Source organism: Macrosteles quadrilineatus, unplaced genomic scaffold (assembly GCF_028750875.1).
Source record: "Macrosteles quadrilineatus isolate MER2022 unplaced genomic scaffold, UCM_ALF_1.0 Scaffold_8__2_contigs__length_117827958, whole genome shotgun sequence".
Classification (NCBI taxonomy): domain Eukaryota; kingdom Metazoa; phylum Arthropoda; class Insecta; order Hemiptera; family Cicadellidae; genus Macrosteles; species Macrosteles quadrilineatus.
This window is the reverse complement of record NW_026542601.1, coordinates 49778834-49806668: the sequence shown is the minus strand read 5'-3', so window position 1 is coordinate 49806668 and position 27835 is coordinate 49778834. Positions and strand designations below refer to the sequence as shown.

Below are 27835 nucleotides of genomic sequence, written 5' to 3'. Positions count from 1 at the left end.
TATACTTTGTCTGTTTCAGTACATCCTGGTTGAACCACGACTGCTAGAACTGCATGTGTGCTTCCTAGTTGTCCATTACCTAATTTTCTCGCCGTGTTGCATTTTGTCGTTATTTATTTATTAATCCCAGTGCAATGACAAGTATGTAAACCAAGTAGTTTTGTCTCAAAACACATAAAGACAAATATTCATATTGGACGCACTGAACTTAAAAATTTAAAAACTTAAATATACCCTAAAACTGTCAAATGTATATATGTAAAGTTACTCTGTTCTTAAGGAACATATAGATTTATTTAAGCTTTAAGGTTTAATGCCCCAGATTAGTTTCTGTCAATTTTGTAAGCCCCTTTTCAAGAGCTTTAAGTACCGTTGGAGCTGAAGATTGGCTGTAAATCGCCGTATTCATTGTACATACTTTTATGTTGTAAATGTACACAGAAATCTGGAATTTTGTTTATGAGCCAAAGTATTCACTAGCTATTTTAATTAGTTTGTAAGAAAATGTTACTGTCTTTATTGTATAGAAAGTTGTGCGTGATGAGTGGATACGAATACGTAGAACGTTAGTTGTTAATATTGGACTGTTTGAGAGGCGAGTGAAAGAAGTGTTTTATTCTCTTATTCCTTTTTTTCTTTTCCATATTTTTTATTTATGTTTTAATGGTTTCTTAATAGACCATACTGATGTGTTCACATATGATAGATGTATGTTAGATAATGTAGGTATATTATAGATCAATAGGATAACTGAAAGAACCTTATAAAAATTGGTGTTAATAATATGGTTATTTTCAATTGCTTTGTAAAAAAATCAACTTTTATCTAATCACTAAGAACTAAATTGCAAACTATGGAAATTTCTTCTAATAGTCATATTAGAATACAAATTAAGAAACCATTTCATTTTTATAAATGTGTATTAATTAACTTTAGATTTTTAAGTGTACTATATTTATGTATGTTGTTTTATATTTTTAACTATCTCTAGAATACAATCAATGTTTTAATGAGGGGATTCAAACTTTAATATTACCATATACCTTAGTCTAAATGTTAGAAATTGTATACCGGTACTGAACTTTTTAAAATCAAGGTTTTATAGTGACTTCACACTATTTCCTTTACATTTAAATTTGTGACCTCTCCAGGGATATTTGATATGTTTGTCTTTTATAGACCCACAAAAAAAATCAATAATGTCCTGTAAACCTTTGCCTCCAGTAATTTTTTATAATATTTATTCTCTAAATCATTTACAGATTTTGAGAGACTAAAAATGCCTTTTAACTGCCTTCTAATACCAAATGAAGCATTCATTTGGTAATTATTTATTTTAGTAAAGTGCCTACAAAGTGTTCTCTTGGTACATGTGTTGCCTTTCAAGACAAAAACTACAATCCCTGCCTACAACTAATTTCTATATTTTTGGATGTTTTTCCTTGAAAAAACTCTGTTAACTGTTGATGACTAGAATAAGTCTGAGTTATTTAAGATGTTCTCTGACTGTAAGAGTTATTGACAGGTTAACAAATAAATTTATAGCATGCTAAAAAGTTTGTTTTTTTTTAAGAAGATAGAACAGTTTACTAATATGATTCCCCCACCAAGATAATGTATATAGTTTATTATTATTTGATAGTGTAAAAAATGCAAAATGTTGGAATTGTTTATGTACGTTTCTAAGTAAAGATTTTTTTGTGTAATTAATTAATAGCCAAATAAAAATTTAAAATTTTGGTTGTAGTTTGGTTTTTTGTTCCTGTCTTTGTTCTTGTCAGAATCTATATAATAAATAAGCCAAAACAAAATTTGTCCTTAGAACTCCTCCGCCATTTCTTAACCGATCGTAACCATTTACAATTGGAAAGAGCGTGTCGCGTAGATTTGCAAACTGACATTACATTTTGAAAAAACCCCATGGGCTCTGTCCCCATGTTATCCTTATGAAGAACATATTTGTTTACATTATGATCAGCTGGATAACTTAATTGCTGTTAACATTTATATTTGCAATTCAAGGAAGAGTATGTATAAACACTGATTTGGTTGAAATAGTATATTTCATTACTAGGTCCGAAAGGGGCATTTTCCGACACGCGCTCAAGTTTCATGTGTGAGGCAAAGCCGAACACAGAAAAACTAAATTTCACGTGCGAGGCAAAGCCGAGCAGATGAGAGTTATTTTCACGTATGAGGGGAATCCGAGAACGGGAAAAATGGAGCAAGTGTCGGAAAAAAAGCTTTGGGTGCGAGTTATGAACAATACTTTTAATCACGACACAAAAATCCACACATACAGAATAACATATCTCAGTAGTATTAAAATAGTTTATACCACTTTTTATTATTAAAAATACACTTCACAACTTATGGTTTCATATTTCTAAATTATTTAGATAAATGTATTAATACATACTTCGTCACTTACATTAATTAACTTAGCATTTTGTAATTTGTTAAGCTTTCTCTATTCCTCTTCTTATCTTTCCCGTGATTTATCCCGTGAAAGGTGATAAGTTAAGCTGTTTTCATCCAATCATCATTAATGTTAGACATACTTTGAGCAATTTCAAACATGCACTATGTTAAAAACAAAGCAAAACAAAACTAATGCCTGTTTCTGTATAGATTTAGATTGTGCAACAATAAGCACAGCTGATTCAAATTATTAAATTAAACCGTAACAAAACACTAGCCTGCGTAGTGAGTAAATGGAGAACTAATCGAGAGCGAGGGAAAGAAAATTTAGAGCGAGGGAAATCGATCAGCTGATTATTAAATTAGAGCTTGGGAAACGAATACTTTCATTGACGTCAGCAGTTATCGAAAATAGTTACTTTCCTTACGGAGTGATGAAATTAATATTTACTATTTGAATTTGGGTTTGCGTACATATTACAATGGGAAAAATCAAGAAAGCCTGGACAATTTGATATATATTACCAAATAAGAAAAATAAATTAACACGGTAGGGCCTACTGTATTTCTTGAACAATCCTTGAAAAAACCGATTTGCTAACTATGAAAACATAGAAAAGTCGTAGAACGTGACCCAGAAGAAAAAATAGAGAGATGTTTTTTAAGAATTTATTATCATTATTTAGCCTATATAATGAAGAACGCCTACAAGATGAGGTTTCCTAAAAACAATGAACCAGGATCTTCGCCGATATGTTCTACCATTTTTAAAGCCTGTCTCATGTTAAGTTGAGGCAGACTACCTGACCAGAGGGTAGAGCAGGACAATGGCTAGGCCGGTCCTTCGACGGACCCTCCCGACCCTTGGATTAAATCCCATCAACTACGCTTCACTGAATACTTCACTTAAAAGCGTAAATATATTGATTGATAGAAAATATAATCAATTCGTCATATCTGAAAATAATGTATTCTAGGTTATAAAAAAACAATAATTTTCATGTTTGTCCCATGCAAATCGGCCGACTTGAAGTATTAAAACCAACTGCTAATTTGTCTCTTGTAGTAAAAAATTAACTTTTAAGTTTGTAGTAATAGTGCATCTATCAATATAAATAAAATTAGAGTTGTAAATAAAAATTGAGTTGAGAAATGTCTGTAGATTGGTCAGAATTATATATTTTTTTTGTTGTTTTTACATTTTACACATTAAAGAAGTGAGGTTAATAACCGTGTGGCTTAAATAACGGGTTTGATTAATCGCAAGGGCAATATGAAATTGTAAATTAAATGAAATAACTAGCCACCATCCAGGTCGGGAACCGGAGAATCAGTGTGTATCAAGTTGTACCCTACTCGAGTTTTGATAACGGCGCCAAAAGCCAACAATCGAGGTTCCCACTCATTAACGGCGTTTCGAATGCTGTTGTGTCAAGTAAAAAATCACAACTACACTGGGTGATGTTGCTGCTATCTTGGAAGATCTTCACGATTTCGCTTTAAACGTAACAATCCAATGTGTCACACGTTCGTAGGCACACAGCTAGTTATGTAATAAAAATAAAAAGGTATGAGATAAGCAAGTTACAGTGTTACAGTAAAACTTTCTCTCTGCGTTTCGGAAACTATTTAATCATTAAATAGTTCGTTTTGCAGGCTTGAGACTGCCAGAGGCCGCATTAAAAGTTTTGATCTATCAGACTTTTGTATTTTTTTATATTTTTTTTTGTATTTTTGTATTTTTTTGTATTTTTTGTTTTTTTTTTGTATTTTTTTTACTTTTGTATTTTTTAAATCTATTTACACATATTTACAGATTTATGTACATGAGAGTCTACTTGGTGTTACTCAGCAGGAAGTTCTTCGGCCAGGATGTCATCTTCTTCAAGTTCGCTATTGCTGTCTGTGTCCGAATCACTTGAGTTGCCGATGTTCACAACAATGCGGTTTTCATCCGTAATCTCGTCCACAACATTGTCAAGTTCCCACAATGAATCCTCTACTTTCTTAATGTGCTCCACAAAGCTCCTCCATGTTTCGGGCAATAAATTTGATATGTTATTGTTTAACATTTCTTCGACGTCTTGTAACTTATACGAAACATTGTGCAACGCTACGTTGTTCTTAACATTTGCCCATGCCAATTCAATTGGATTTAAATCACAGTGGTAAGGAGGCAACCTTAAAACTGTGTGTCCAGCTTCCGCGGCCATCTCGTCAACTACATATTTTTTTGATGCTGATCGAAATGGTTCTGCCAGCTGTAAAAGTTCAGCTTTTACTAACGTGGTCGTCCATTCCACTTCTTTAGTCGTCAAATACTGTTGGATGTCGTCTTTTCTCCAGCTCATATTTGGAAATTTCTCTAGTGTTCTTGAATGGTAGGAGGCATTGTCCATTACAATGACGCTGCTAGGTGGTAAGTTTGGAAGGACCTTGTTCTCGAACCAATTTTCGAAACAAGCAGAATTCATTTCTTCGTGATAGTCTACCCCTCCAAGCCGCCTTTTGTTTTTCTTCCCTTGGAAAATCAGCCTCACGTCGTTTTGCACTAGCTCTTCACTTGCTTCCTTCAGGAACCCATTTTCATTTCCAATGTGAACAACGATCAATCGCCCACCACGTCCTGGGATGTTTTTCAGTCCTGTTGTTTCGCCCTCCAACGCAGCGTGCCGTGCGGATTTGATGTACGATGGTCTCCATGCATGCTTCACAGTGTGTCCCGCGTTCAAAAATGTCTCGTCCAGGTAATAAATAGGTTTATTTTCACGTCTGTATTTTCGTATGTCCCTTAAATACTTCCTCCTCCAAATAATAAGATCGTCCCTTTCAATAAACATTGATCGTCGAGACCGGCGTTCATATACAAATCCAAGATCAGTTATATGACGATGAACTGTTGCTTTGCTCATTGCTGGCAAACTATCATCTTCATTCACCTTCTCTGTTATCGCTGCCAACGTGGGAGGTCTGTTCCGTCTAAACATGTCGTGCACTATGCGTCGGATTCCAATTTTTGTGAAGTCTGATGTTTTTTTCATCCTCGTCTTGGTGCCTTTCGCTCTCGGTCGCTTTTTACCAGGTGTTACAATTTTCCCTTCATCTGCTTCCTTCCGTATACGCTCCACCGTCGCCCTGCTTGTCCCCGTTAAAACGGCTGTCCGCTCTGCTACTTCTCGGAGTGAAGATGTTGACTCGGATAGTAAATTACCAAACACTGTTAATACCATCTTCCTCTCGCCACTACTAAGTACACTCCCTCGCCCATGTATGGTGATGTACTTCTGCGCAAGTATGATCCTTTCGCGTGTCTTCTCAGCTGCCATGGCTAACAATGATGCAGAAACAGTTTGTCGTGGTACTTAAAGCCTATGCACATTGTCATTTGGTAATGACCACTTCCTGCTAACGACTCATTCATTTCAGGCGGAAATCCGAAAATTTGGTTCTGAGAATTAGATTCACGAACGCTATGCGTAGCTTCTTAATAGTTCGGACGTCCGGTTGCAACTATGTTACAACTATGTACCCAACTAAATTACAGCTGTTTCCGCAGGAAGAAGGGTCCTCATGATCATACTAGTTCGATGATCAATAATACTACTTACGTAGTATATACTGAATATAATAATTATATTAATATAATCAATTCGTTTCAGAATATTATAGAGCATTCTTTTATTATTCATAACGCAGAGAAAGTTGAACTGTATGGTCTAACTCATTAACTTTAAATCTCATACCTTTTTGTAATAACTACACAATTTACTTCTTCACAATATTTAGGAGGTTTGAGGAGAAGTTCCCCTAACATCTTTTTTATTTAATGTATGTTGATTAATCGGTACTTTCCTGTTAAAGGGAACATTCATTATTATCGATGATTTTTTCCTCGATGTATCGATATTAACAAATTGAAACATATCAGCTGACAACTACGATAAATATTGTTCATTATCAACAAAAAATAATGAAATGAAACTGTTCTACAAAAAATTACCTAACATAACTAACCAAACTCGCTGTAACATTTAAAAATTCCGTGTTTAACTTGCCTTTTCTGTTATCATACAGAGTTTTCAAATGGTACAGCAAGTTTGGTTGGTTATTATCACCTGTTGAGCTATTATTTTAAAGGTAAGGGTCAAGTGGAGGTGATAGATTTCTTCCCTAAAACCGCCTAAATATTATGAACAAAGTATAATACGCAATATCAATTATTAGTAATTTAAAATTAAATATTTTACTTAGTTATAAGGGGAAAAGTTTGTTTTAATACTTAAAGTCGGCCGATTTGCATGGGACGAAAATGAAAAATTTTGTTTTTTTTACCTAGAACACATTATTTTCAGATATGACGAATTGATTATACTTTCAATTAATCAATATATTTACGTTTTTTAAGTGAAGTATTCAGTGAAGCGTGGTTAATGGGATTTACTCGAAGGGTCGGGAGGGATGCCTAGCCATTGTCCTGTTCCACCCTCTTGGTCAGGTAGTCTGCCTCAACTTAACATGAGACAGGCTTTAGTAGAAACCATGGATTAAATTTGTGATAATTGCAGAGGAGCCCCCTCTAAGGCTAAATAAAACTGGTATGACAATGACATTAGAACATATGTTTTTATAAAAGTAATCGTAAATTAATCATAAAAGTAACTCAGTTAGGGGAAACAAAAAACCATCTGAACAACATCAGGCCTTTTAATTCTGCATTTTCTCAGGTAAATATAATTGACGTTATTACAGAAATGAACCAAAAGAATGTCAATTGAAGCAAATACAATTGTCACAGCTACATGTTATGAAGGAAATCAGGTAGTTCTTAAGTAAAGTGAACAAAAAGTATCTCTATTTAAAAAAAGTTCTGAAATTTGTTAAAATACTGGCGACAATGGTGATACCATTCAGGCTACATTATCAATGACGAATATAATCATGGACAACCTAATACGGTTATGAGTGGGAAACATTTGTAGAAAACACTAAAAAACATGATCGGCTTTTGAAAAATTGTAAAATATTTACAAGAAATGTTGGTTATATTGAACTGGTATGGACATGCTGAGTATTTCCATTAGTTACATAATATTTGAGTTACTCATCGGAAATTATGACTGTTATTCGTTTTTAAATAGTTCCTGTAATACTTTGCTTACCGTATAATTGTATATCGTAAATAAACAAAAGTATAATAATGAACAATAAATTTGTGTTTAGACTTACATTAATTCTAATCACCGTTATAGCTATGAACAAATCGACTATCAATGGTATGGCAAGGTAATTATGAGATTAATTTTCTTGACTGTGGTTAAGTTTCAAAGTTGAAAAGAAGAAGTACAATTTATTTTGTTTCTTGACCATGGATGGCCAAAGGTGGGAGGCTCTTTTAATCAAAACTATGCTAGTATAATATAGGTTTCATAATTTTATGAATAGCTTAGAAATAGAAAAATAAATACCTTTCAAGTTCATTTTTTTTTTCATTTCAATATTTGTCATGAGAGCCGAAGCCCTTTCAAGTTCAGCAGTAAAACTTCAACTTGTCGGTAACGACAAAGCTATCGACACATGTAGAAGATATAGCAATCCTCCTTCCTGGAACAAATCAGGCCAGGGTATAATGTTCTCTAGACAATTGTATTATACTTCTTCTGTACCTATATTTTAAGCTGGAGGAAAGAGGTTATTAATTGATATCATTTAAGAAATAAGCATCGCAATCAGGAATTTGCACGTTTTCTTATCTTGGTTTAAATTGATTTATGGGTCAGAAAAGAAACATTCTGTAACACATACAGCCATAACATGATCAATTATTTACTATATAGTGGTTTAAATTACCTTGTTACTGTAGGCCACTATATAGTTAATTCAGACGATCCAGAAGCCATTCCACCATGTCAATTATTTACTAGTTTTAGTACTAATAATTTAAAAAATACAAAATCATCAAAATATTTATAATTTTATTTTCTCCCTCTATAAATGGTATTATAGAGAATGTATAGTTTTTGTAAAAAAGGGAAATTCACTTTAACGTTAGTTAAATTGCATTTCAAAGTGATAACTGAAGTTTTTTCAAACAGAAAGTACAACCAGAATAAAGGCATTGGCTAATAATTTGGAAAGCTAATATTGCACAAATTTTATTTCCCCGTTAACGGAAAGCGCCTGCAATCTTCATGTATGCAATAGCCGCAGCACACTGCTGCCTCTCGATTGCCTCACAGCGTATTACGGCGTTTTCAATCTCTCCACTAAACATAGGCTACAGACCTTCCTTCATTAGGTACGTGATTTAATTTTTTTTTAGTTTTAGCCACGCGAATTTATATTAAATAATAGGGAAGTAGCTATAAGCCAATGCTATTACCGTATGTGGCACGGCAAGACCTAGACCCGGGATCGATATACTCGTCCATTTTGATATTCCCATTCCCAGAGACCAAAAACACTTCGTTCAAATTTTTGTTTTTATTTGATGGTACAACACAGGGTGTCCTCTAACTCTCCACCGACCTTTTGAGGTGCCATTTCTGGGACGAAAAAACTACAATAACACACTAAAAATTGGGTACGTTACTGACGCAAAGACTTATTTGGGGGAAATATTTGTATATATTGTTAGTTTCAGTACTGAAAATAAGTTTTATTTCAAGTGCGGACCTTAAGGTGTTTAAACTTAAATAACATAAAAACTACATCTGAAAAAATACCTGGGTCACGTTTTAGTTTGGCATTTTTAGTTTGATATTCTAACGATACTAACTTTTTTCAATCTAATCTTTAATAAAATAAGAAATGTATTTTTTAGATACTGTGCTAATCAATATTCTCGCTTATTATGTAGCCAATAATTAAACCAGCTAATTGTTTTATTGTTTTAGCAGTGATGCTCTGATGCTACCCAATGGCTGCAGATATTGCTTGATACACAGTAGGCTATATTCAAATGACTTTCCTCCATTGTTTATGAACCAATTTTCTAATATTTTGGTACCGTTTACCGTTGGAATAGTTGAAAAATTCAACAATTGGCTAAATAAAACATTCCCTGATTTCCTCAGTTGTTTGCCTCTGCGGTATTTGTGTAATTTTAGTTTTCAGTTTAAAGTTTAACTTCCTAAACTATAGGACAATTTGCTAAAATAGAAACAAATTTGATCCTTGCCTGGTGTGGTGGCGATGGGAGATGGGACAATAGTGACAATACTGACAATAGGGGGTAGTAGCATTGACTATAGCCCTGGGAAAGGGTGAAACCGAGAGTTGTACTCGCTGCGGTAGTGGTAGTACTGCAACTCCCGCGCGCTCCGTCGTTGGCAGCACTGTCGCACAGGTGATTGGTAATGGGAGGGGGTGGAGAAGGCGGCATTGGCATTAGGTTGGTACACCTGAGCCAAGACGGTTGGTCGTCTGCCGCGCCGCGCCGCTGTCTCGCTGTTTGTTTTGGTTATGTCCGTGTGCGCGAGTGAACTGTTCCAACGGTGTCTGTTATGTGGTAGGTAGTGTTGTGTGACTTAGGCCTTGGGTCGATGTTCGCGACCAAACAACGCAACAGTATCAATCTCAAGAGGGGGATGATGCACAGGGACAAAATGAAGCCGAAGTACGCCTTGGAGGATTACATATACGACGTGGAGTCCAGGAGTTTGGAGCCTTCGGCGGACCCTGAGGATGTGTATGCTCAACTCCAACAGAAGGAGAAGGACCTCATCCTCGCTGCAGAGCTAGGCAAGGCGCTCCTGGAGAAGAACGAGGAGTTGAGCCGCCAGAACGAGAGACTCGCTGAGGAATACTCGCAGAAACTAGAGGTAGGGAGGTCGAAAGCTTGTATTTGTAGTTATATGTTCGTTAGTTTTAGTGTTGGCAACATATGAAGAAAGTCTTTGAAATTTCTGTGTTAAAGCGTCTAGAAGGAATGAAGAAGGGGTAGAACGAAGAGTCACAGCTTAGAACTTTGACATCAAGTCTCTCTTGGGAATTATCAAATAAGAATTAGACCTGCTAAGCTTTCAAGGATGACCTCTTGCCGAGGTTTACAATAACGATATCAAGAGTGACTTGTTATCGAGGGTCTTGTTGAGTTTACACTGCATTGATTATGTATGTCTCTAATTAAGATTGGATTTTAGAGTCTCGAACACTTTTTCAAGCTATGTTTCTTGCTCAAACTAACGGATATTATATACTTAAATGTATGAAACAACCAATTGCGTGGTAATCGGCTACAGGGGTTGAGATGTTACTTTCCAGTGTCGGGCGCGACTATGGGGTATGACATGACGGTTGGGTAGGCTACAATCAGGCGTGAACTGTGACTGCAAAGTGCGAACGTAGTTCCAGTAGTTTCCCCAGACTGATCACAACAGTCACTGCAGAATTGAACAATTACTACCCGGCTTTATTTTCAAGACAACGGAGTACCTAAATAAGATAATTATAACTCAAAACACTAAACACTCAATTGCGGTACCGGCACATTGTCTTTTAACAACGGGGTTTTTTTTACTAAAATACAGCCATTGTTATTCTGTTTTATCGATTATATAAATGGTCAATGATTTTATTAGCCATTCGGTAAAAACAATACAATAGGCATTGTCATTCTGAAAAACAAACTAAAGTCCAATCTTGACTAACATGGCATCAATCTAATTACAGCACACATCACACAGCAAACCAAAAACAATACAGAAATAAGCTGCAAAAACGACAAACTATATTATGATCATTGAATAGGTACAGTAGTTTTTGTCAAATTTTCGATTTTTCTGTTCTGTGTCTAGGAACACATAAATTTGATCCTTTCATTAATTTCAATGATAATTTAATGTAAAATTAATGTAAAAGTGGCTACAGTAAGAAATGTGAAACAGTTTTACGATGGAGACATTTGATCTTACTGTACTTTTAAATACGGGGGTACCGTAAATAATAAGGCGTTGTATTGCTGGTATATTTTACGATACACTTTACATGTATCGTTTAATTTGAATCGTTTCTAGAATGTAATTGATGCTAGAAAAACAGTATTTTAACCTGTCATTGATTAAGCTGCCAGAAAATGCCTAAGCTATTCACTGATGGGTTCATTCCTTTGTTATAGTTAAACATAATTTAGGCTACAGATGAAAGATTGGAAGTCACCCTGACAAAAAGAACTACCGGCCTGGTTAAGCATGTAGGCCCTACTAGTGACTATCGTTTGATCGGTTGTTATCGTACGCGCACATAGCTTAAATATTGTTTGAACAACGACATAACAATTGATCAGAAGATACGTTTGAATGATGTATTTCTGCTAATTTTAAAGGGGTGTGTATATAGTCAACGTAGTGTTTAAAACCATTCACTAAAAGCAGGTCTGGCTGTGTTGTGAGCAGATGCCCATTAGACTTATCTGAGTCAGTTATAACATAACAGTAGTAGCGATAGCATGTTGGGGCTCTATCGACCTAACATTCTCCAGCCCCGTGCCTACCGCTACAAGCCAAGCTACTTCCGTATCCTGTTGGCAAAAGCGCCATAGAGCATAACTTGGCAACATAGAGATTAATCTATCAAACAACCCGCCTCACGAGAATTTTAACCTTAGCAAAAGTCCATATTTCAGTGGAAGTTTGATGCCGTCATCTCTATGCATACATTTGATCAACTCAATATTTATTGAAGAAATAAGGATTAATTTTCAGAATGGTTATAATATGTACTACATTTTAGACTACATTTCGTTATGTTCTTGGTTGGGGTTGGGGGTGACATTTACAGTCTTATCGCATGTGATACTGTACCATCTCTGTTCCAACATTGAACTTTCCTCGTGCTTTCCTTGGCCACAAATCAAGTTACATAATACATCACATAGAAAATAAACGGTATCTTATTTCATACTGACACATACTTTGAACATCCTTGTCTACTTTGATAAGCGCCGGGAGAAACCCTATGAGCCCATTGAAAAAATTGTTTAAAAATACTATACAACACACTAAATTTTTATAAAAATCAATTGATATATCACGTTGGTACCCACATACAAAATTTTATATAAAATCGCTTTTTGGGGTTTTGGAGGGCCATACTGATACACCATGGTGCTACCCGAACCCACATACCAAATTTCATAATAGTTTGACTACGAATTAATCGCTTTTTGGTGTTCAGGAGGGCCAAACTGATACATCACGGTGGTATCTACATCCCAAATATCATAATAGTTCAAGTATAGTAATAGTGTGTTGTATGTAGTGTACTACTGTACGAATTAATCGCTTTTTGGAGTTCAGGAGGGTCAAAATGGATATCTTCACCCAAATCTTAAACACGAAAAGATTGACGAATACAATTCCTTTTCTTTGTACCGTACCATGTTTAGGGAGAGAAAGTAAAATCAACATCGTAGTTGTTAACACAACAGGCTACGTACTTTGATTATATTTTCCTTTTTTGCCTATTTAAGTACCCTTGTTGAATCCTTGGCAGCACTTACTGGACATAGTTAGAAACAGGTCAAAAGAACAAAAATAATGAACATTATTTCGTCTAATTTGAAAAACTCATTACCCTACATAATAGGTTAGAATGAGTTGTTAACCTTCCATTACCCTTTCTTTGGCTTCGTCCAGTTTCCTGGAATCAAATCCATTAAAGATGCAGTGGATGCAGAAGCAAGGATGACACTGGCCATTGTATATGCCGATGCCTAACGATACCAAGGCTGTGATCGTGATAGGATGCTGTTGGGAACCGGTTAGTCTGGTCTCTGGTCCTCTAACCTCCTTGTCCGACGCTAAACGGGATTGCTTTTGCGTCGCGATCGTGTTGGAGCGCAACTCGCGAGTGTGGCGATCCTGCGATGGCACTTCGACCGTGATTTTATAGACGTATTCTCTCTTCTGGTTATATTTACTGCTAGTAGTCTGGAAGTATGTGCGAGAAGGCAAGAGCATCGGCTTTTCGCTTAGCCTACTTCTGGTGTCTTCGTGACGATCGTTTGGGGGTTTTTACGTATTGTGTTTTGAGTTCGTGTTTTTCTCTGTGAATTCTTTTATTGTGTATAGCCTAGCTGTTTGAAGTCTGTGTTGAAAGGTGTGAACCTTACCTTTTCACGTTGCTAAACAATTATTAGTGTCTGCTTTCAACTGCAACAATAACACTGTATATCGGCCGGCGATGATCCATACAAAATAACGTCTTACTCCACAGAAAATTCCATTACTCCCAGCAAAATATGAATGACAATAGCCCTGGAACTAGTTCAGAGGTGAAAAACCTCTGACGTCAAAACTAAATATCTAAACCTGCAGCTCTAAATCATAATCTTCGACTCTATTTTGGTCAAAGAGTTTATTTCCGACTCCCTGTGTAGTTGTATCGCGTAGATCTCTCATCACGTAGAACAGCTGTTTCGTCTTTCACAGTCAGCAATAAAGTCTTCGTGTACGCAAACACGGGCGTCGTAAATTCTTCAAAGAACACGGTTTGTTTTTATTTTCAACTCGTAAATCTAATTTGTGTGTCGTAGAGTGGATAGTCAAGTGTCCGTCTGTTGGTGTTTCTATAGATAGTAACTGGGGACCGAGCTTTGCTGGAGGAGAAGTTTACTCCAGAAAGCTTTGACCTCTTTAAAATAGTTAACTACCGTATGACTTTTCTTCTAGTTTATGTATGCATCTGGCATGATTCTTTTGTTTAGCCCTAGTACATAGGCCTAAGCAAAAAGATTTCCATACTACGTCTATTATACTTGGGTTGTCAATTAGTGTATTCGCTTTAATAAACTATGAAACTTGTCCAGTTAAAATGTTATTTGCAACGTTGAGGTTGATTTGTCTAATATGCTGCACAATGAATTACGAGTTTATCCAACTTTTATTTAGGACGATAACAATTTAATTAGGTTTGCTATGATGTTCTGGAGACCTACTTTTCAACTATGACCTTTAAAAAGCATGTTCATGCAAAGTACTTTAGATTAAATTGCATTACACCCTATGTTAAAGCTGTTGCAAGGTTGTGGCTTGGGTTGGTTAGTCTTATGGTTTTGGATTGAGAACTTAGTTCAGTTGAGCTATTGACATAGAGTGCCGCTGTCTCTTAAACCCGGTTTCTTTCATGTAAACTTATTTTTCGTTCTGACAAAATGAAAAATTCTAAAAACTTTAAATGCTAATTGCTATCTATCACCTTTTGTGTGCGCATCAAATATTTTTTTTTTTCTAAGAGGAAATTTTTATTTTAATATTTTAGCACACTATATTAAACACTTATTCGAATACGATTTCTTTATTACAAACCTGGCTACACACTGAAATATAGATTCAAAGTTAACTTTCTCATTATGTGAAACAGTGTTGGTCTAAATATTCTTGTACGTATTTGTATTAGCAATTTTAACTGTAATAGTTCCCTGTAGGCTCAACAATGAAAATACACAGGGTGTTCGTCGAAGGCACAACAGGCAGTAACATGATATCATATATACGTCATTGCTTACGTCATAGAGTACGTAGATCAAGGGTATAGAGCCAGCCTCTTATTGTCTTCACTCTGCCGTGTACACCTCTACCCAATTGTTCGAGGATTTGTTAGGAAGTAAATTGACTTGTGTACTAACCAGTCTTAATGCATGCCTAATCTTAATTAGTCCAATGTATTTTCGAACTAAATGCTGTTTAAAAGCAAAATAAATCTCAAACTATAGGCCTAAACTCATGGCTATGCAAGGTTTGGTTTGGCTCATTGAGAATAATCCGTTGCCAACTCACTTAACCGTAATCGGATCTTAAATTTACCTTAATAAGGCTTTAGTCTTTACAATAGAATGTATGAGTAGTCTATTTGCAGTATTCAGTTTTAGCAGGCAAATGAACCTCAAGGAACTCTAAATTGAAGTGAGTGGCTAACACCAAATCTCAATTACTTTACTCGTACGATTGCGTTTTTAGAAAGTAAAAACTTGTTTCGGGCTTTAGCTGTCTCTATCCCATTCAACTTCACTTTGGGCACTGATGTAGGATCTAACGCATTATAAAGCCTTTTGTAATACCTGTACATGTAAGTGGTTTGACTTGACAATCCCTTTCACAACAAATGAGTGCATTAGGACCTGATCATTGTGGTGTATTTTGATTGTTGTTAAAAGTTCTCTTTTCACGCCCTAGATGCAAACTGTTTCACCTTTCTAATCCCTTTCTGTTTACCACTAGTGGACTTAGGACGATAAAGTATAAAACACAACTTTACTTAGGTTAACGAGCTTTTAAGAGTGTACTACGATTCAATTTGTATTTTACTTTTGTTTTACATTGTAACAGTTGATGACACCGTCTACTATACATTACAATACGTTGCACTTTTAAATGAAGGTACAGTATGAAAACAAATTCTAATCAAGGCTTACTACACAGGACAAATAGGGATAAGCGTAAAATAGGTATTTTGTCGAAGTAGGGCCTACTCTCTGCCACTGTTACAATAAATGTAAATGTAATAACTAAGTGTATTCTGCTTGAAATCTAATTAAAAATATGCATGGGCAACGAAACAGCTTCAACATGGGAATAAAATACCTACTTAACGTGAGTTTATTGTCTAATGTTTCAACAACCATTCGCTGTGTAGTTAAGAACCTCCGCATACTTTTCTGATTCTGTATAACTATTCGAACCTCTTAACGGAAATCACCCAACAGTTGTTAGCAAGGAATGCCCGGACTTTTACAGCATCTGTCAATCATGGATGCCCCGGTGCTAAAACATCGCAATGCGGCAGTTTCTGGTGTATAATTGCATAAGTTTATTAGTCAATGACACAACTCTAACGCGAGAGGTTGTATAACAACGTTCTTCAAGTAACACAGATTGTGACTAAGTCACTCTCATGCCACTCTTCATACAATAATTGCTGTGCGATTTTTTTAACTGACTTCAATTTCTATAAGGTAAACTAGTACCTCACATGAGTTAGTGAGTAAATCAAATTACAGTCTAATTAATTTAATTTTAATTTTCAGCGGCTTATAAACATTTTTAAACTACCAATCGATCTTAAACTTGCCAAAGATTTACAGAACTTACGTGGTAAAAAAGAGGTACCGGTACCTAAATAATAATAGTTAATTCTATTTATACAACTTGCTATGTGGGATTTTCAACCAAGGGTTTTAAACATATTTAAATTACAACTTTAAAAAATAGGCAAATCAACGTTCTGATATTTTAATTTATTTTACGTATTGAAAAAGTTATTACATTTGTGAGAATTGCTGAAAAATAATGTTTACATCGGGCCGTTGAAAAATGATTACATAATCAGACGGCATTGCATATTTATCAGGAATTATCTATATACCAAACTTTTGTGTAAATAGAAGAGGCCATTTGACCGACAAGTCACTTGGTAGTCAAGCTAAAGTAACCTTAAATTATAAAATATGCATATATATATATATACAAAAACTACTTTCTTTGTGACGTAGTACATCATATGAATACAGTCCATTTCTATTTTTCACCATTCCAGCTGACCAACCATTTCCATGTTTGATCAAAGATCAAAATCCTCCTGAAGCAGACATTTTTATCAAAATAGTAAGCACCAGGGTTTATAACTTCTGTTTTGTTACACTTGTTCTATTTCAACATGTTTAACCCACAAAGACTTACTTTAGCTACAACCCCAAAATCCCCTTTTGCTGAACCTCCATTTTACTGTTTAACACAACTTCCGACAATCGTACTTCCTGTAGCGGTTTTGTCCCTTTGTCTCCGCGAATCTGTGAAACCTTGGCCTTTTTCAAACCGGCTGACAAAGCAGCGACCTAAATAATATTGTAATATGGGCAGAGACCGCTTCTAAACACACTTTCTCCAGAGGAATAGCTGCAGATACTGTACTTGCTACGGAGTCAGCCGCTGTGCAACCAGTGTCTCATGACTACGAAGCTGAAGTTTACTTGAAAATTAAGCTGTTGTTTAATAAGTATTCATTTATAGTTATTGTAGTCGATTTCATTTCTTCGTGCCATAAATTTAACATTTACCCTCATAGATAAACTTTTCTTGATCAATTTTACACGGTTTAAAGGGATAGTTTGTTGTTTACTATTTAATTCTTCGTATTTAACTTATCTTTATATTTTAACCAACTAAAACGAGTTATTATAAACAATTAGGAAGTAACCAGCTCCTGAGCGATCGTCTAGATTCTTCATTCCGCTTAAATCGTTCTAAATTATATTATTTCTGCACTATATTTATGGGTGCTATAATGTTCATTATTTATTTTATTTTATTATTCTATTGTTACTTCACTAACTTAAAAGATTTTTACAGAGTAAAATATAAATTCATAAAATCCTGCTTGTGCTCTAGTACTAGTATTGATATCATGTAGTTAGACATAGATACTGTAAAACATAGTCTAAAGTAAGACACAAGTACGTAAGTCGACAACTAAAACACTAAAATTAAAAAAAACTAAACTACTAAAACTACAACTAAAATTACTGCCCTATAGTTTCATATTGATTTAAGTGAAATGGTTATTAACTGTCTAGTCGTTTGTTAATTATGGTAGTTGGTGAACTTGTAGTTCTGTACTGTAGTTCTTCTATTGACTATACAATTAGATGCGGCACTGCAAATTAGTTACACAATTAGTTGCAGTAATAATAATCTTATCACTTTTATGAACTCCTTCGTAAAAATCACGACCAACTATTCCACTTCCAAAAAACTAAGGGAAGAAATACAATTTAATAGCACACTCTGTGGTCTACTAGTATCAACTGGATAAAACTGGTCTTTATCCAATATCCATATTGTGGGGACTTTTTAGCATACAAAAATCAATGGTGTTAGTGAGATTAACGGTACTCCATGCTTATCCCTCTATGAGGTTTCAGTCAGCTGGTGTCATGTTATCAGCTGATTATCTTTAATCACGTGACCGCAGGCGTCAGTGACCTTGAAGGGTCATTATCAGCACGAGCTGTTATCAACTACTGTACTTGTTTCTCACGTTCCCCTGTCCAATGTTATTATCTTTCTCCCGTGTGATGCAACAAAACTAACATACGCCGTTATGTAAATAATAATCATATTGGCCTTTCATTTTCAAACTGGAATTAATATAAATAATTGTAGACTCTGGTGTTGAAATTTGACGTTCAAAATATGTTAAAATTTAAAAAAGATGTTGAGGAGAATTAACTAAATGTATATTGTAGGTATGTTCATATTTTATTAATACGATGAGTTATTTATAACTGCTCACATAAATTGTAAAAATCTATCCATGTATTATATTATCTATACAGATTAAGTAATACGATTCACATGTACTATTAAGTATAGTGTACATAATACATGTAATAAAGCAGTTTGAATTTAGTTAATAATATACGAGATCCCCTCCGCCTTTTATGGACTTGCTACGTTTTATGTTTATTAATAAGAACTGATTGGTATACACAATATTTGTTTACACCATTTAGAACGTATCCGTGGATTTTTAAATATTATAAAACTATTTTTTAACTATTAAAAATATTTTAAACTATTTTTATTGTGTTATACCAAAGGGCTACTGAAAGGGGCTCATTGGTTATACTGAAAAATCATAGGTTTCAATTAATCGGGGTGCATTTTTGGTTGTCGAGTGTGATGATATGGAGTAAACGTATTCTCTTGAGAATATTTCATTATGGGTTTTTTTCTTTGTTTTGGTGGTTTTAATAGGTCTAATGGAAGACGAAATTTTTTTTACAGGTGTATTATTTTATTTTGCTAAAATAGCAAAAGGAAACTTCAGTTGGTAATGCAACAGTAAGCTTCAAAGCGAACTGTTCATATATCGGACTGTGATTGGACAGAAATGTAAATACTAATCTTCAGCTATTTCGAACAACATTTTGACAGATCTACCCACGATAGTGTAGATTATGTTACAAAAAATCCATTTATAAATCTTAGCAGCTACGATTTGTTACAAACCACACAACAAATGATTACATCAGCTACTGTAGTCGTATTCAAATGCTCCCCTCAGTTTTCCACTTCACTTCCGTCAAGGAAGTTCACTATCTTTTTATTGTTCTCGGTTTGTTTAGTTACTTGACACCGATGTTTTCTCACACTGAGAGTCTAGGGTTCGGACAAGGTTACAATTGCCTTAATTAGCCCTGTAAATAACACGTGTTGACGGCGCCAGCACATCTAGGAAGTATACAGTACATAGAGTATAAACTGTACACTACACAGAGTATACAGTTTATAGTTGTACATCGTACAGTTGTGGCAGTAAGTTCTGAGAAGGCGACGTGTGCGTGTTTATGTTCATTGTTGATGCGATTGAATTACAGGTTTCTCTTTGGTGGACTGTTGCATGCGTTTTGTTAATATACTTAGTAACTTCGTTAAAATCTGTACCGGTATGGGCTACTTAAACCATTTAAATACAAAAGCTCAGATGAAAAAATCATCGTCAAGCATAACTCGGATCATTGTCTATAACTGGGATTTTATTCAAAATTAAACCAAATTAATTTTCCCTTGATTATCTACTACTCTTAAGTAGAAGTCTCGTTTCAATTAAAGATTTTGAGAGTTTTAATCTAAATAAAAATGAGTTCATTTGAACCAGTAACATCATGTACGTTGTAAAGTTTTCTTTTTTATACAGTTAATCATGAGAAATTAACAAAACATGTGGTGATAAACTGTACTATATTTTATGTATCTCGGTCATTGGGTTGGTAATAAAAAATCGAAGAAAAATATAACATCAATAGCAGTCCTAAAATCACTAATTGCATCATTTGAATATGCACTCTATGTAAAAACTGGCAATAGCTTGTATATAAGATGGGATGTCCAATTAAACATGCAGTAGACTGTTTTCCTAGCAAAGTATAAATTTTACTTAATTTGGTATAAATATTGATAGTACCGTATCTTCAAATATGTATTTCGATTACTCAATAGGAAAACTAATAAATTACAAATATATCGCAGCATGATTTTAGTAGGCCTACACAGTTTACTTATATCAAACCAGTGTTGCGAAACCAGAGCAACCTAACCTTACGTAAGATAAATTATGATCAAAGATTCACGAAACCTCACGTTACCACCGGCCGGACGTTCTAGCCCTTATTTAACATTTAACAGTTCAAGTGTTTTGTAGGTCACCATACAGTTACGCAACAGAGAAACTTTTCTAAATTTCTTTAATTGTCGCCCGATTCGGACCAATGGATCAGTTATTATATGTTAGTCGAGGCTGAAGTTATAGAACTGCTTTATACATTCCCACATATCCTTTTCTCCATAGGATTTTTTTTTACTGTGTTTACAATGTAACTCGTGGTGATTTTTAAGCAGTGCATCTTCCACCGTATTGACCTGCTTTGAAAAGATGTCAATTTAGTGCTGTCGTCAAATCTATATTAAAATAATTGTGTCTCAAAATAAATTGATGCATAAAGAGAGTGCACAAACAGCAAAGCATAAACATGATTCAAGTGTGCTGCCTGTTTATATTCGTACAGTATAATTATTGCATATTACGTTTACATTTTAAGCCAGGGATGACGACATCGCTGTGAAGTACGCATGTGACTTGTTATCTTTTAAACTTGACTGATAATATTTCATTACTCACGTACCTGGGTTATCATAGCGGAGTGAATAGTGACACTGAAGTAAACATAGCTCCGAATACAATATAAATACGTCTTTTATTTACTTTCAGTAAATTTAATTACACGAACAATGCTGATCAAAAACTATATTATAATTTGGAATTATTATTATATTTTGTAGTTATGTGAGCAGTGATGGCTTAGCATACAGAATTGATAATGGGATCCAGAATTTTCAAATTAATGTAGATGAATGTATTTGAAACTATAAAAACAATTGTCAGAGTGTGTATAGTAGTGTTCACCTTCAACTCTGAAGGTTACTAGTTAGATCTCAAACTCCAGGCTGAACCTGGACTCATATGTAATTAATCGACTATCAGCCTTTCAAATAATGATTATATATTTTGTAAATTAAATATTTCCCATACAAAAAACGTAGATATAAGCTAATACAGTTTAAACCCACATAATACAAATTAAATTAAATCTTTTGGTATACAATCTATATAGGACTTCCGATCGTACGTAAAATGATCTGTAGAGGTGGCTATGTATAAATCGTTAAGCAAGATAGCAAACCTAGCTTAGTACACATAAGAAGCACAGTTTACACCAAATTAAAAATACATTACGATTGCACCTTGTACATACTATTTTATACTTTTTAGTGAATTTCCCATATAGGGAATAAGCTATAACCGTAGTACTCATGGTAAGTCCTGGACCCGGGACCGATTTATTTTTTTCGTTTTGAGGTCCCTAGAGGCCAAAAACACCATCCGTTCAAATTCATATATATATATATATATATATATATATATATATATATATGTATGTGTCATATATATGTGTCCGTCAGCACGATAACTCGAGCAAAAATGATCCGATTTGGATGAAATTTGGTACAAACGTGTAAACCTTCATTTATTCGAACGAGTTCGCGAACCAGCATGATCGGACTATGGGAACGGGGGTTTATGGGGGGTTTATGGGGGGTTTTATGGGGTAAAAATGGGTTTTTCCCATTTTTGACCCTAAAAACACAAAATTTTGCAATTTATTACCAAACCATTTCGTAGAGCTTAAAAAAACAAATAACTTAGTATATTGAAGCGTTATTGTGCGCCTAATGGTTACAGAGAAAATTCCAAAAATTGTAAATTTAAAATCCCTATGTTATTCTTATGGAGAATAAGTCAACTGTTGTAGTTTACTTGTTTATGAACATATTTTGATCGAATTTGGAAAATACATTCGTTTCTTACTAAACTATTAACATAAAAAACCACCTTTTTACCCTCCTTGTTCCACCAAACCTAAGTACTCGTTAAACTAATTCTATTTAAATAGGAAATAAATATGATATTTTTAAGGAGGCATTTTAATGTGAAATCCTATCAGGCTAATGGAAATTCGCTCAGTCTGCAGGTTTGCTGCGGCGGGGGTATTATAAATAATCCTAGTAACGATTTTCATACATTTGTCCTACAACTGGCCTCCTCCCAGTGGTAACTGGTGTACCTCCTAGTGTACTCCGTCACCCACAAGATCTCCAGGAGGATGTAGGAAGGGTTACATCGTACGCTGAATAATCCCTGGACTTTCTCCTTCCTACATTGTCCACCTGAGCTGACATCGTCTCATGTTCAATGAACTCATTGTAACTCTGTGTATTCAATGTAGATTACCTCTGAGCTGAGATTACACAACAATTTAAATAGATTTGGATTATGTTCTAGTCTTTGCGACTGGTTGGATTCTAATCTGTAGAAATCAGAAATTTGTGTTTCTCAGTTTTATCTCAAGATCTGTCGATAGTTTGTTGAGATTAGAAAGGTGACGTGACGTTTTTTGTTCGTGTTAGGTTTAAATTTAAGATGATCAAAAGTAATCTGGATATAAACAGTAATACTATCAAATCAAATCAAATCAAATCAAACATCATTTATTCCATGATAAACAAAAAATAACAAAAATACCCCCGCCGCAGCAAACCTGCCGACTAAGCGAATTTCCATTTGTCTGAATTGATTTTCAGTTAAATATATTTTAATAACATTAGGTTTAACGAGTACCTAGGTTTGCTGCCTCAAAGAAACTAATAAAGTGTGTTTTTGAATAAAATATTGATAGCTTAGTACAAAATAAATAAATTTGCCAAGTTTGATCAAAATATATCCATAAACAAGCAAACTACAACATTTGACAATATTCTCCATAAGAATAACATGGGAATTTTTAATTTACAAATTTTTTAATTTTCTCCGTTACTAATAATGGAACAAAAATACTTTTATATACTAAATTATTTGTTTTTTAAACTCTTTAAAAAGGTCTAAAGAGAAATCGGGAAATCTTTTGTTTTGAGGGTCAAAAGTGAGAAAAACCAATTTTTACCCCATAAAACCCCCCGTAAAGCCCCGTTCCCATGGTCCGATCGTGCTGGTTCGCGAACTCATTCAAGTTTATCCCACTTTACACCTTTAAACCAAATTTCATCAAAATCGGACAAAAATTACTCAAGTTATCGCGTTCACGGACGTATATATATATATAAGTCTATATATATATATATATATATATATATATACATATATAAAAATTTGAACGAATGGTGTTTTTGGCCTCTGGGGACATCAAAATGAAAAAGTAAATCGGTCCCGGGTCTAGGTCTTACCGTGCCACCTACGGTAATAGCTACTTCCCTATAGGGAAATTCGCTAAAAGTATTCTTAATAATAATGGAATTTCCCCACATAGGCGAAGCCTGTGCGTGGGGAAAATAATGAACTATAATGAAAGCAATGACAAGCTATAGCCCTATAATAGAAAATATTGGAAGTTTGACTTTGTCAGTTTATTTTAGTCTAAGATAGTATTTTGAGTGCTAGAAATCCTCATGTTTATCGTTTAATCTTAGGATTAAATGATATGAGAGGTTTCGTGCTGTGCAGTGTCATCTATTTACTTTAAATAGACTTGCCAGTAATCAAGATTAAATCGCTAAACCAATAAGGCAATGAATGAGGCTAGGGAAACCTCATCCGGTTGTATTGAAGGGAGAAGTTTGAGTAGTTTTATATGTTGATGATATTAAATTTGCCAATCGAAAAGAACTAGCCCTAATCAGTTCATAGTGTGGTACTTTTGAGTCAAATCTGTATAAAAGTTGGACCATGCCGTTTTGAACAATAAATTTAAATAAACAATAATGTAATCCTCTTTGTTCATTGTCTTTCTGTCCAGCCTTTGTTAATTACGTTTCAATGATTACAATTTATTTATTAATTAGTTTAACCACAGATTAAGAAAACTACTTTTATGAAATGTAACTGTTTCAGTTTACAGTTATAGGTCCATAGCTTGTCCTCTGTAATCAAAGAATAAAGCGCACATACTGTATTGTGAACAATTTACTCTTAACAAGTAAATTATCCGACATTAGCACACTCGTATAACTTAACATGAAATTAGAATAAACTTTTGATGGTTACAATAATGCAGTATGAGATGTATTCTTGCAGTACAGTATATACATTTAAAGTCTTCGGCTAATTTGTTGCAAAACGGAAGTACAATATAGGCTTATCTTCAACATAATATTGTGCAGTTGTTTGTTGTCTCTAATCTTATCTTCAACTCTTTCTTAAATGTTAATGTTTCTACAATTTGTTAACTTAGTGACTCATCCACCTTAAACACAACGTGCAGACTCAAACGTTCACTTCTCAAAGTTTACTTTCCTCTATAAAACTGCGTTGGTGGTTACGATTATCACATATAATCACAGACCCTGTGATCTAATCCACTTAATCCAGCAACTCTGAACTGAAACAGTGTAACTAGAAAACCTACAAGGAGATAAGTACTTGTAATGATAACCTGGTCGTAAAAGAAGAGAGAGGTAGATTGCTGTGTGCTGGGCAGGGCGCCGACCATAAACACAGGCTAACGTGCGAAAACATCGCGAGTGCGTTGCAAAACCAGCCCAGATCGGCAGCGCTTTCCCTCATGTCGAGGTTGCATCAGCCAATTACAACGAAACACAGTCCTGCAACAGCTGATCGGGACTGGCCCACGCACATCAGCTGATTGGTGATTGTAGAAGTAGAGAGGCAAAAAAACTGACTACCATGGGTCAACAGCTGATCGGGACTGGCCCACGCACATCAGCTGATTGGTGATTGTAGAAGTAGAGAGGCAAAAAAACTGACTACCATGGGTCAACAGCTGATCGGGACTGACCCACGCACATCAGCTGATTGGTGATTGTAGAAGTAGAGAGGCAAAAAAACTGACTACCATGGGTCAACAGCTGATCGGGACTGGCCCACGCACATCAGCTGATTGGTGATTGTAGAAGTAGAGAGGCAAAAAAACTGACTACCATGGGTCAACAGCTGATCGGGACTGGCCCACGCACATCAGCTGATTGGTGATTGTAGAAGTAGAGAGGCAAAAAAACTTACTACCATGGGTCAACAGCTGATCGGGACTGGCCCACGCACATCATAAAAACTGAAAGACTACTGTACTTTGGTTGTACCTGATGAACAAGTCACTTGTATCAGCAGATTATAGTCAGCCGTGGAATGGATAAAAATACTGTAGTTTTACAGTAGATTCGTGCAATCATCTGATTTCTAGATTGGCAATTTTTCCGTGAAACTCTTAAGGACTTCCACCGTATTAGTTATATTCCATTCCTACGATTTAGTAATTGATTTTTGATATAATTGCAACGACTTCATTAGTTTAACTTTTTAACAGTTTCATCCAGACTTTTGCTTCCAATATGCATAATTTGAGAGTCGGTCTTAAAATTACTGCATGCAATGGTCTGATAAAAGAAGGTGGAAGATATATATATATATGTGTGTGTGTTTAATTGATCTTAAGTACTTTACGTAATTTGTTACATTCACCGAATGCGACTTAGGTTTGTTGTACTGTACTTATACAAGCATACACAACTTGGGTGCAACTTCTTAAATAGTTACTCTAAGTAAATCATAATGGTAGATTTAACGTTCAGTACTGATTGGCCGTTTAGTTACGTAAATGATTGATTGTACCTGGAAAAAGTGACGGAAATGTCTCTCTTGTGTTATATCACAAAGAGCAGATTCTTCGCTGTAACAGCTGATTAGAAAGGAACTGTCAGGTGATTTATGAGTGCAGGAACATAACAGAAGAGATGTACGAGCTACGTCTCCGCTACGACGTTCTTCACTGTGCACGTTACAGTAGATCGCAAACTACTGGTGCAGTTATACTGTGTTGTTAGAGTGGTCCTACACACGTGTCGCTATGGAGTAACTGTACAGACTATTGTTGGTCAGTCCATTTTACCTACATTACATGGTTAAGATCAGCTGATACCCTCCCTCACATGACACTGGTTGTTGTCAGTGTAGTTGTACGTTTGCTGTTGTTTGGTCTGGTGCAAAGCGACTGTTGGTATCAAGGTTACTACTCAACTCGAGGTGAACCAGATTCTAAAGGTCTAGATCGGTGAAGGTATAGAAGTATTGCAGAGCTCAAATAATTCCTGAGTACCGTCTTTGTTATCTTTCACGACGTGATGTACTTTATTACCCAAAACTGGTTTACAAAAAAGACTGTGGTAAAGTTTTTTTTTCGATAAATATCCTAAGTTATAATTTAAGCCCGTAAATTATGTTATTGGCATTATTTTTGTCAGTTATTTAAAACAATAAACTTCGATCAACTGAAGATGGTGTCAGATTTCAAATGCGGAAACTTCGTGCAATATTCAATGATGGAAAATATCCGTAACTTTTATTCAAACGTATATTTACCAACAGTTAACATTAGACAATCTTCCAATGTTGGTGTTTACCTTGAAATCGACCTTGGTGGCTTCAATGCATGTTGGACAAGAAAAATTATCCCATGATTGAGATGATTGCATCCATAATTATCAGTCTTCGACACAAGTGCAGTGAGAAGAAGCAGGTTCCGATTTCTCATGAGAAGTATGTTTGAGGTCTGATTCACACTTTCAAGGGACTTCCTGTACTTTGGCCCCTTCCCTGTGGCAGCAATCATCTTCGTGGCTGCGTTCACCCTTGTGCGTTCACACCCTTTCTCACATCATTCAACCACCCATGTGGAAACATCGTGTGTTTAGTTCTACAGTTGAGTGATTATTCAAGTTTATCTAATGATTCTTTTTTTCAATTTTACATAAAGTAGACCTTTCCTACACTATGTGTTTTAAACACACTACGTTTCGAGAAGTAGGGAACTCCTCCCAAGCGGAAAACTGTACGGTCTGAACTACCTAATTTCACCCCACACATAGATTCCTCTTTATGTATTACATAACCTAAATCCAAAATACAAAAGAAATTAAACTAAACCCTAAACGCTTCATCAGTCTGAAGCCTCCAAGCTAGTCTGAAAAACCTACAACACACTCGCGTGAGGGGAGACATTAGGAAGTTTAAGCTAGATAGGTTTTCCAGGGATAAATTTAGATATTTAAGACACTTTAAATTTGGAGAAGTGCTCTATCCCTCTAAACGTTTTGTGATTAAACCCCTTATTTATCTCTCGAAATTACTAACTCTAAAAACGCAGTAATGACTCTTCTGCGGGCTTGTGTATTACAATGCTCAAATTCCTTCGGGAATGTGTTTTGATTTTATTGTTCTCTGTCAACACATTTTAGAAAAGGCATTTTATCACACAGTATTATAATCTAGACACTGTGCCTTCAAACGAATTATT

General features: G+C 35.1%; 3 protein-coding genes across 4 annotated transcripts in view; 2 read left to right on the top strand and 1 right to left on the bottom strand.

The window, feature by feature from the left end:
- The window catches only part of LOC129000814 (neogenin-like), a 139192-nt gene extending 137452 nt beyond the window's left edge, over positions 1–1740 (top strand). For both annotated transcript variants that reach the window (XM_054427837.1, XM_054427838.1), the window contains one exon: positions 20–1740. The gene's annotated coding sequence lies outside the window, so the exon portion shown is untranslated. The remainder of the gene's footprint in view (positions 1–19) is intronic.
- A 2525-nt stretch (positions 1741–4265) lies between these two features.
- LOC129000372 (uncharacterized) lies at positions 4266–5747 on the bottom strand. The gene has a single exon (XM_054427335.1). The coding sequence runs from the start codon at positions 5745–5747 to the stop codon at positions 4266–4268; it is 1482 nt and encodes a 493-aa protein (XP_054283310.1).
- A 4073-nt stretch (positions 5748–9820) lies between these two features.
- The window catches only part of LOC129001312 (bicaudal D-related protein homolog), a 110052-nt gene continuing 92037 nt past the window's right edge, over positions 9821–27835 (top strand). Inside the window, exon 1 of the mRNA XM_054428566.1 lies at positions 9821–10241. Coding sequence (XP_054284541.1) covers positions 9963–10241 — 279 coding nt within the window. The 5' untranslated portion in view covers positions 9821–9962. The remainder of the gene's footprint in view (positions 10242–27835) is intronic.